Below are 12,442 nucleotides of genomic sequence, written 5' to 3'. Positions count from 1 at the left end.
AATTAGGGATACCGTAGAAGGGTAGTAAAGAAAACTATGGTTGTTCGTGAAGTCAATCTGAGAAAACGTGTGTCATTTTGTTTTGAGAAAAGAAATCTGACTGTAGAAAACTATTGGTAAGATGTTATTTGTTCTGATGAAAGTCAAATCGTGATCGGCAACGACAACAGAATTTTTATATGGAGGCGAAAAGACGGAGGCATACCGGCCAACCTGCATCTGTCCGCGGTCACACCGAAAACTTTCCGTGATGATTTAGGGGTGTATTACCCATAATGGAGTTGGTACTGTTTGCAGTGTAAATGGAACCATCAATGCCCTAAAGTATATTGAAATTTTGGAAGAAAATCTGTGGCCAGTTTTAGCGAGACATTTTGCAAACCAAAACTATATTTTTCAACAGGACAATGCTCCAGTTCACAAGGCTCGTGTTGTGTTTGAATATTTTACAAACCACGATATTCCCGTTCTAGAATGGCCCCCACAAAGTCCTGATTTAAATATCATCGAAAATGTGTGGTTAAAACTAAAAATATGGCTAAAGGCAGTGGTCAACAACATCACTAATCAAACAGAGCTTTTTGACACAATAAAAACCATCTGGCAAAGCATTGATGTAGAATACATTCAAGGCTTATACCGATCGATTCCCGCCCGTCTGAAGGAAGTACGGAAGTCCAAGGGTCAGATCACCAAATATTAGGTCAGTATCACAACACATATCAGTTTTATAAAGAGTTTTATTTTTCTAGCGAGATGTGCACATCGACGTTACGGCGGCCATTTCGTCCGAATACTCTGTAGGTGTAATATCACAACCAATTTTATTGTATTTTCACCAAAATCTTAGCGACACCAGAAATGTCGAAAACTTCTACATTTTCATATTAGTAGACATGGTGTCACAGGGCCAGAGGAAATTGGGTTATCCCTGGCTAAATGCAACCTTTGTACGAGATATGCGGTATGTGTCTATATGTCAGAGAGGAAATGTGCGTGTCTAGTTAAATAGTATACTGGTATGGGAATGGAAGCGTGGTTTACTTCAACTTACTTCTTGGTAGGCCTTCTGTATGATTTTTCAGAAGAGGATCATACTGTACGTTAGCCCGAGTTTTCATATAGTAGTGCGCTCTGGCCCTACACCAAACATGGGGGTCGAACGATTTACCCAAAAACATGGTGACACTGAGAGGGCCAGAGAAAACTCGGGCTAACTGTACGTATTTGGAATGTAAGCTGTGGATATATATCTGAGCATCCATGTGAATACATTACAAAATATTTTATCATCACATAGGCTACTATGAACCAATGTAATTAAAATTATGAAACTGTTATATGCTGTCATATAAAGGGGTATGACAGAAAACCGGTATCTATAGACTCCACCATTTATATACCTCCAAATGAGAGAGTTCCAAAAGTTCATGTGGAATCTGCAGTAATCCCTTATGACACAAATCCAGCGTATTTGATCCTAGTGCCTTTGTTGTTTCAATAGTCTTTAGTATAATATCTTCCTCTCTTTTTGTTTTTGCAAGACCTCTTTCTGTCGGCGTGCCAGCACCAGACGCTCTCGACCCTGCCCCGATCCTACCGAGCTCGCTCGATGTCGAATTTGCCGAATCTTCTGAATCCTCACCATCCGACTGTATATTATCGTCAAAGTCCGGAGAAATTGTTATCTCCTGCTCCATTTTGACGGTATTCCAGTTATTGTCTGCCACAATAATTAATAATATTTTACATTTTTAACAAGGACTGCAATCTGTCGGCACATGGACGGATAGCATTCCAAAACAAACATGGCGGCTTCAACAATCCAATCACTATGACGATGTTTATCACGTGGTCACGCATTTATGTTGCGCGCGAAAATTAATTTCGTGAAGCCAAAGATCTATTCATAAACAACCTTAATTAAGTCATGATGATGGTATTAGGTATTGGGACTGATCAACCACATAGTATTAATTTAATCCACCTGATTTTGTGCAAGTATCACAACTCTGCACTAAAAAACTTTTTAAATAGACAATGTACATGTAGGTTCCAGACAGCATATGGACATGTAAACACAGCTAGGCTAACTGTACATGTACAGTAGGATATATTTTGAAAACTTACACCCACTTTAAGTTCTATATATAACGCTGTAACATAGCGGTAACTGTTTTAAAACCTTTTCTACGCAAACAAAAGGATATATGTGACGCCAAAAGTTGATGCCTACATGACAATCACTGTCGGAAATGGCATGTGTAGGTTTTCACCTTACCAAAGAAGCGCCACCCACTCACTTTGTTCTGAAATATTCAGAAACATCAAGAACCCGGATTGCGAGATTACTGAATTATTAAATTATTGGTTGTGCCGTCGACGTGTTGGATAAGTATTGCCATTTTGGGCCAAATCTCTGAAAGAGACTTAATTAATGAACGTCAGAAAAATATGATATATATATGGTTTAATTAATACTTTCAAAATACCCTTGAAAGCAACTATAATGTACAAATAAGTAAGAGAAAAAGATATAAGATGTGAAATTTTCCAAGAGTTTGTTACACAACTAACATTTTCTATTTATTACTAAAATTAAAAGTGACTGCAACAATTCTTGGTTCATATCTAAAAAAAAAAAAAACAAACAAACAAATGTAAATCGAGCGGTCTTGATCTAATTCATATATTACTATAACTACATTGTATTGATGTTGATCTCTTGGGTAATACACCATTATGTAACGTAATTAGCTTGTCATAAGTTGACTCTACATGTAGGTGAATGATATCTATCACGCGACCATGTACGTTAAAGATACTGAAATCACCTGGTAATATAACTGGAGACCAAGATGTCAGAACTGTGTAAACCGTTCTACCCACGCCATTGTACAAGTGTGTAGAAATCTAACAACATTCCATCATCAGTGAAACCATGGACTGTAAATATGATAAAACATTTTATTGAAAATGTACTCACATTAAGCTACAGTCAGTTCTGGAAAGGCCATCCAAAAAAAATCCAACCATCATTTCTTCAGCGACTGAGAGATGTCTATTAGCTAATTAATTAAGGAGGCGTATGTTTATATATAGGGGAAACTGTGCCTCCCTGTTTTATCCACATTTTATCTATTGTTATTTATAAACTCTACATAATACTAGACAGAACAGTTTGTGTGTATATATATAATATCTACATGAGGTGTAATATTATTGTGAAATAATTATTTGAAAAACAAATTAATCAATGCGCAACCGGCATATAACCATGCATGGATATGTAATCATTACTCTTTAAAGAAATTACGAATAAGTTTCATCAATAAGGTAAACTAAGCTTTAAACGACAATGAAACTGTGATTCTGGTTCGGTAAGTTGGTACACGATCGCTTGAAATTCTGATTGGCTAATTAAGGTCACGCGGCTCCCCGTAAAACTGTATCGACGTGTTCGTGGTAAAATATTTTGTAATAAAAACGGGCCTCAGATTTATTTTCAATGAATTTTCTTATTATTTTTCTTGTATAATAAAACTATTAATTATGGGCTATTGCTTTGTATATTATATTACCTTGTCCTCGATTAATATTTTTTCTCTGGTTAATAAGACCATGCGCTAACCTTATCAAGAGGCTATAATTGTATGAAATAACAGAACCATGGGACATGTAATGAAGCTCGTTATTTCAAAACTATTGTTGTGAATTCGCTAAGAAAACCTAAATGACAGTGGTCACTTGGACGTTTTCTGTCGACATTAATCGGCAATGCGAGCTTAATCCTACCATAGTTTTTTTCGGTTCCTAAACGACGGCTTATTAAGAAAACACACGGCCACTCTTCCATGTTGATTTAGTGGGTATTTTAGCAATAAAGTGGAAGCCATTACAATGTTTAGGTCAAATGATGTATTATTTAAGCGTTGTTTTTTTTTGCAGAATTACTCGAATTAGAATTACGGGTTTCCTCCCTTGGAATGGATAAAGCTCGATCTACACTGCCGTAGAGCTAATTTAACCAAACTATTACATCGGTTTACTGATGTACGTATCAATAACTTATACGTTACTAATAAGTTATATCAATAATCAATTAGTAATAACATCACTAATTTAAAATAATGATTTCACATTTTGTAGATAAGTGCCCAGTCGGTTATTTTCTAAAGTTTATGAAGCATGGTCATAAGCTCTAGATAAAGTGTTGTATTTATATGGTCATACCGCCCAACGCAAGAGAAAAAATAAGCCAAAAACATACAAATGATTTTTCGAGATTAATAATTTCAAAGATATTATCTTTCTTAAGAGTCGCAAGCATTTCTAGTTATAAATTGAATAATATAATGCTTAATATCTATTTTATAAAGACCTACATAGTTGTTTTATTCTATCAACAAAATTTCTCACTTTTGCAAAACTTCCCTGCTAGTCAGCCATCCTCAGGCAGAAATCAAACGAGATAGCTAAGTAACAATATAAATCAGAGACTATTAGATTGTTTTTATATTAACGAAAATCCTTAAAATACACTCCCAACATGACACTAATACATAAGCTAAAAAGTGTATAATTTTTCAGAATAAATAATGTCTTTGATATCATCCTTCTTGAGAGATGAGTAAACGGAGGGAACTTGGAATGAACTAACGTTACTTCAGCACATTTCAGCCCTCGGTCCTTTCATGTTTGTAATATTTGTTAGCGATCTTCTAGACATCGTACAATCGTATATGTAACTCTTTGCAGACGATATAAAGATGTTTCAAAAAACAATATGAAAACAAAACAAAAACAAAACTTAAAAGAAAACTAGGAATCAATGCAATGAGCTTCAGGACGGCTTAATTGCCATGTCTGACTGCATGGAGTGATTCAGGCACTCGGGAAAGGAAACAACAACATATTGGAATGATAAAACTACAGTATCTATAGACTCTGATCTGGACAAATCTATTATCGCATTCCTAAGAGAATATTCCGATTGATGGGCATGCAGTCATACGCCCCCAACTGGACTAATATAACCCAATATGGGCTCCATACAGATGTTATTGGAAACGCATAAACATGATAGGGAGAATACAACACAGAGCGACAAAATTCCTCCCCAGTATAAATAATCTCAACTCAAAATCGGCGAGTAAGGGGAGACATGAGTTATGACAGATATTAAATGAGATATAAAACAGGGGATTCTATAATTACGTTGTTTTATCGGAGGAAACTTCGCAAAACACAATAGCGAAAGAGGCCACTCCAAAATATATATCACACACTGTATTCCGGCCCACTGTTTCACGACCCATTGAATCCCGGCCAACTGTAGTCAGGCCCAATGTATTACGGCCCACTGTATTCCGGTCAACTTTATCCCACTCCGCTGTATTTCCGGCCTACTGTATTCTGGCCCTCTGTATCTCGGCCCACTGTATTACGGCCCGCTGTATTACGGCCCACTGTATCTCGGCCCACTGTATTCCGGCCTACTGTATTCCGGCCCACTGTATCCGGCCCATTGTATTACGGCCCGCTGTATTACGGCCCACTGTATCTCGGCCCACTGTATTCCGGCCTACTGTATTCCGGCCCACTGTATCCGGCCCATTGTATCCCGGCACACTGTATTCCGGCACACTGTATCACAGCCCGCTGTTACCCGGTCCACTGTATCCCGGCCCATTGTATCCCAGTCCACTCTATCACAGCCCACTGTATTCTGGCCCACTGTATTCCGGTCCACTGTATTCCGGTCCACTGTATCACAGCCCACTGTATTCTGGCCCACTGTATTCCGGTCCACTCTATCACAGCCCACTGTATTCTGGCCCACTGTATTCCGGTCCACTGTATTCTGGCCCACTGTATTCCGGCCCATGTATTCCGGCCCTGTTTCCCGATCCACTGTATTCCGGCCAACTGATTTCCGGTCCACTGTATCACAGCCGACTGTATATTCCGGCCCACTGTTTCTCGGCCCACTGTTTCTTGGCCCACTCTATCCCAGCTCACTGTATACTGGTCAACTGTTTATCAGCCCACTGTATCAAGGCCAACTGCATCCCGGCCCACTGTTTCCCGGCCCTTTTAGAACGACATAATGTTTCTTGTTTTGTAGAGGTATAATCATTTTTTATATCGTTCTTGACAATTTGGAAGTTTTTCAATTTAACATAAGACACATAATTGAATAATCTCATTTTATTTACCTAATGTCTATCTAGACGAAACTTATTACCTAAACAACCCTAAGCAAAGCTAGCCATTCGGATATACTCTTTGCTGTTGTTGAATTACAATTGCATGGTTTCTTTGGAGACGAGCTGAGAGAAAATATAGCCTCATTATAGAACAGTCAAGGCCGGGAAAGTATTTAACCGAAAGTCTGCAGCTTACTGACGAGAAGTCAATTGTCTTGTCATTTGTAAATGTCAAACCTGTCTTTTATTGAGATGTTTCTGAATTCAGTCGAGGAGTAAGTGTCTTCTCTTTTCGGCGTCAAATCTGGGTTACTTAATCAGTAGAACGGAACTTTTTGATAAATCTGACCACTTTAATCTTACAGGAGTAAAGATACGACCTCTCATGATAATGCTGATTTTCGCTACTAAGAAAGTGTCATGTGTCTAGGCTATACAAGAAATTTGTTAAAAATCAATAAGCGTTATAAAACAATTCTCGGTAATACTGATTATTAAAAGTGGTGACGTGTTACTATGATTAATAATCAAACTATGGATGCTATTAGAAAGTAAGGGTTCTTTCTTAATATACACTAGCCGCAATTGAATTTCTTTTATTTGAAAATACCAGTCAATTATCGTAACATAATTATATAAATGTCATCCATGATGGCCATTATACACATAAACAGCATTTCCTTCGGGTTTGATTCATAAAAGCATCCGGAGAGAAATCTGTTATTTACATTGTAAACTGCTTATGTAAACAAGGCACTAAAACGGGACACTCCTATGTTTCCGAGACGCCCGTGATAGTAATGCCTCTCGGCACATGCTCGTTCCAGGCAATTGTGGTTCCCCGAAGAGTTAAGACTATATCGTAATTGTAAACAAACATGTATATATCAAATAAACGACCATTTTCTTCAATAATATCTCCAATTTGCAGGCAAAATTGATACTCATACAGTTGGCGTGCTAAAATCTGTGACGTCAATACCTATGAAATCTGGCGCTTGCTTGGAATTCGTTTTTCTCTAAACAAGGAGGAACTCAGACAACGAATTATTAGCCTGTCAAATAACGTTTATACGATTAATCTAGAGTAAATACCACATCATGCCCAATGCTCTGGAGATGGGGTCATCCATATGACATACTCTTTTGGGAAATCAAATAAAGGATGGTAAAATCGATCGCTAGTATTTCCTGAGAGCAGTGGTGCGTCGATGGTCACTTGTATCATTAGTGATTATTTCTGTACTTAATTCGTGTTATTGGTCAGCAGTGTTCAGTTATCACGCGATGTCTAATCAAAAGAAATATCAGTGGGGCTCGATGTGAGAATGTTTGCTGGTCTTTAGAACTGTCTACTATTCCGGTGCATAATACAGTGCCAAACGCACGTCATTTACACGTACTCAAGTTATTTACATAATTTACGTCTATTTCAGTATTTTCTAGGTAGGGATAAAAACCCATGGGGCCCACAGAACGATTTTCAATAATCTGCCGTTAAATATACATTACTTAGCAGTTGTATGCATTGAATAGCTAAAGTCTCTTACCACTAAAATCTGGAATATTACTTAGAAATAAGCTAAGGGAATTGAAAGTTCCATCGGTGGAATATTGCCTGGTGATGGAGGCAAATATTTTATTTTCTGTAAAACTCGTCAACCCATTGACGGTTCCGCTACTGTCAACGATAGGGAAATATGGTGTGTGTATAGCATGATGGCTTGATAAAACGTGTTACAAATATCTGGATACACAGTAACAGGACAAACGAAATCAAGACGATTCAAAATCGTTAAAACGAGAACAATATAATTAAAAGAAAACAAGAACGTGTGTTTCTGAAGGGCAAGATTCTTCTGCTTCTTCTTCTTATAAACCCCTCATGTGAACCTGGAGTAAGGTCGCTACTTATACACCCCTCATGTAAACCTGGTGTCACTACTTATACACCCCTCATGTAAACCTGGAGTCACTACTTATACACCCCTCATGTAAACCTGGAGTCACTACTTATACACCCCTCATGTAAACCTGGAGTAAGGCCGCTACTTATACACACCTCATGTAAACCCGGAGTCACTACTTATATACCCCTCATGTAAACCTGGAGTAAGGTCGCTACTTATACACCCCTCATGTAAACCTGGATTAAGGTCGCTACTTATACACCCCTCATGTAAACCCGGAGTCACTACTTATATACCCCTCATGTAAACCTGGAGTAAGGTCACTACTTATACACCCCTCATGTAAACCTGGAGTAAGGTCGCTACTTATACACCCCTCATGTAAACCTGGAGTAAGGTCACTACTTATACACCCCTCATGTAAACCTGGAGTCACTACTTATACACCCCTCATGTAAACCTGGAGTAAGGCCGCTACTTATACACCCCTCATGTAAACCCGGAGTCACTACTTATATACCCCTCATGTAAACCTGGAGTCACTACTTATACACCCCTAATGTAAACCTGGAGTAAGGTCGCTACTTATACACCCCTCATGTAAACCTGGTGTCACTACTTATACACCCCTCATGTAAACCTGGAGTCACTACTTATACACCCCTCATGTAAACCTGGAGTAAGGTCACTACTTATACACCCCTCATGTAAACCTGGAGTAAGGTCACTACTTATACACCCCTCATGTAAACCTGGAGTCACTACTTATACACCCCTCATGTAAACCTGGAGTAAGGTCACTACTTATACACCCCTCATGTAAACCTTGAGTCACTACTTATACACCTCTCATGTCAACCTGGAGTAACTTCACTACTTATACACCACTCATGTAAACCTTGAGTCACCACTTATACACCCCTCATGTAAACCTGGAGTAAGGTCACTACTTATACACCCCTCATGTAAACCTGGAGTCACTACTCATACACCCCTCATGTAAACCTGGAGTAAGTTCACTACTTATACACCCCTCATGTAAACCTTGAGTCACTACTTATACACCCCTCATGTCAACCTGGAGTAAGTTCACTACTTATACACCCCTCATGTAAACCTGGAGTCACCACTTATACACCCCTCATGTAAACCTGGAGTAAGGTCACTACTTATACACCCCTCATGTAAACCTGGAGTCACTACTTATACACCCCTCATGTAAACCTGGAGTCAATACTTATACACCCCTCATGTAAACCTGGAGTCACTACTTATACACCCCTCATGTAAACCTGGAGTAAGGTCACTACTTATACACCCCTCATGTAAACCTGGAGTAAGGTCACTACTTATACACCCCTCATGTAAACCTGGTGTCACTACTTATACACCCCTAATGTAAACCTGGAGTCACTACTTATACACCCCTCATGTAAACCTGGAGTTACTACTTATACACCCCTCATGTAAACCTGGAGTCACTACTTATACACCCCTCATGTAAACCTGGAGTTACTACTTATACACCCCTAATGTAAACCTGGAGTCACTACTTATACACCCCTCATGTAAACCTGGAGTCACTACTGATACACCCCTCATGTAAACCTGGAGTAAGGTCACTACTTATACACCTCTCATGTAAACCTGGAGTAAGGTCACTACTTATACACCCCTCATGTAAACCTTGAGTCACTACTTATACACCCATCATGTAAACCTGGAGTCACTACTTATACACCCCTCATGTAAACCTGGAGTCACTACTTATACACCCCTCATGTAAACCTGGAGTTACTACTTATACACCCCTCATGTAAACCTGGAGTCACTACTTATACACCCATCATGTTAACCTGGAGTCACTACTTATACACCCCTCATGTAAACCTGGAGTCACTACTTATACACCCCTCATGTAAACCTGGAGTAAGGTCACCACTTATACACCCCTCATGTAAACCTCGAGTCACTACTTATACACCCCTCATGTAAACCTGGAGTCACTACTTATACACCCCTCATGTAAACCTGGAGTAAGGTCACTATACTTATACACCCCTCATGTAAACCTGGAGTAAGGTCGCTACTTATACACCCCTCATGTAAACCTGGAGTAAGGTCACTACTTATACACCCCTCATGTAAACCTGGAGTAAGGTCACTACTTATACACCCCTCATGTCAACCTGGAGTCACTACTTATACACCCCTCATATAAACCTGGGGTCACTACTTATACACCCCTCATGTAAACCTGGACTCACTACTTATACACCCCTCATGTAAACCTGGAGTCACTACTTATACACCCCTCATGTAAACCTGGAGTCACTACTTATACACCCCTCATGTAAACCTGGAGTCACTACTCATACACCCCTCATGTAAACCTGGAGTCACTACTTATACACCCCTCATGTAAACCTGGAGTCACTACTTATACACCCCTCATGTAAACCTGGAGTCACTACTCATACACCCCTCATGTAAACCTGGAGTCACTACTTATACACCCCTCATGTAAACCTGGTGTCACTAATTATACACCCCTCATGTAAACCTGGAGTCACTAATTATACACCCCTCATGTAAACCTGGAGTCACTACTTATACACCCCTCATGTAAACCTGGAGTCACTACTTATACACCCCTCATGTAAACCTGGTGTCACTACTTATACACCCCTCATGTAAACCTGGAGTCACTACTTATACACCCCTCATGTAAACCTGGAGTCACTACTTATACACCCCTCATGTAAACCTGGAGTCACTACTTATACACCCCTCATGTAAACCTGGAGTAAGGTCACTACTTATACACCCCTCATGTAACCTGGAGTCACTACTTATACACCCCTCATGTAAACCTGGAGTCACTACTTATACACCCCTCATGTAAACCTGGAGTCACTACTTATACACCCCTCATGTAAACCTGGAGTAAGGTCACTACTTATACACCCCTCATGTAAACCTGGTGTCACTACTTATACACCCCTCATGTAAACCTGGAGTCACTACTTATACACCCCTCATGTAAACCTGGAGTAAGGTCACTACTTATACACCCCTCATGTAAACCTGGAGTCACTACTTATACACCCCTCATGTAAACCTGGAGTCACTACTTATACACCCCTCATGTAAACCTGGAGTAAGGTCACTACTTATACACCCCTCATGTAAACCTGGAGTAAGGTCACTACTTATACACCCCTCATGTAAACCTGGAGTCACTACTTATACACCCCTCATGTAAACCTGGAGTCACTACTTATACACCCCTCATGTCAACCCGGAGTCACTACTTATACACCCCTCATGTAAACCTGGATTAAGGTCACTACTTATACACCCCTCATGTAAACCTGGAGTAAGGTCACTACTTATACACCCCTCATGTAAACCTGGATTAAGGTCACTACTTATACACCCCTCATGTAAACATGGAGTCACTACTTATACACCCCTCATGTAAACCTGGATTAAGGTCACTACTTATACACCCCTCATGTAAACCTGGAGTCACTACTTATACACCCCTCATGTAAACCTGGAGTCACTACTTATACACCCCTCATGTAAACCTGGTGTCACTACTTATACACCCCTCATGTAAACCTGGAGTCACTACTTATACACCCCTCATGTAAACCTGGAGTCACTACTTATACACCCCTCATGTAAACCTGGTGTCACTAATTATACACCCCTCATGTAAACCTGGAGTCACTACTTATACACCCCTCATGTAAACCTGGAGTAAGGTCACTACTTATACACCCCTCATGTCAACCTGGAGTCACTACTTATACACCCCTCATGTAAACCTGGTGTCACTACTTATACACCCCTCATGTAAACCTGGAGTCACTACTTATACACCCCTCATGTAAACCTGGAGTAAGGTCACTACTTATACACCCCTCATGTAAACCTGGTGTCACTACTTATACACCCCTCATATAAACCTGGAGTCACTACTTATACACCCCTCATGTAAACCTGAGTAAGTCACTACTTATACACCCCTCATGTAACCTGGAGTAAGGTCACTACTTATACACCCCTCATGTAAACCTGGAGTCACTACTTATACACCCCTCATGTAAACCTGGAGTCACTACTTATACACCCCTCATGTAAACCTGGAGTAAGTCACTACTTATACACCCCTCATGTAAACCTGGAATAAGGGTCATTACTATATACCCGCTCATGTAACACCTGAGAGTCACTATTTACGGCCCCTCAATTTAACCTGAGTGAGTCACTACTTAGACAACACCCCATGTAAACCTGGAGTCACTACGTATA

The 12,442-nt window shown here is 39.8% G+C and overlaps 1 protein-coding gene across 6 annotated transcripts in view; it reads right to left on the bottom strand.

Moving 5' to 3' along the window:
- LOC117339197 (leucine-rich repeat-containing protein 27-like) overlaps nucleotides 1–1,836 on the bottom strand; it is a 40,592-nt gene extending 38,756 nt beyond the window's left edge. For all 6 annotated transcript variants that reach the window (XM_033900653.1, XM_033900657.1, XM_033900652.1 and 3 more), the window contains exon 1: nucleotides 1,404–1,836. In XM_033900653.1, the coding sequence (XP_033756544.1) occupies nucleotides 1,404–1,700 (297 nt within the window). In that variant the 5' untranslated portion in view covers nucleotides 1,701–1,836. The remainder of the gene's footprint in view (nucleotides 1–1,403) is intronic.
- Between the last annotated feature and the right edge of the window lie 10,606 nt (nucleotides 1,837–12,442).

This window comes from Pecten maximus, chromosome 12 (genome assembly GCF_902652985.1).
Source record: "Pecten maximus chromosome 12, xPecMax1.1, whole genome shotgun sequence".
In the NCBI taxonomy this organism is placed as follows: domain Eukaryota; kingdom Metazoa; phylum Mollusca; class Bivalvia; order Pectinida; family Pectinidae; genus Pecten; species Pecten maximus.
Note: the sequence above shows the minus strand (reverse complement) of the source record. Positions and strands in the feature narration are given on the sequence as shown.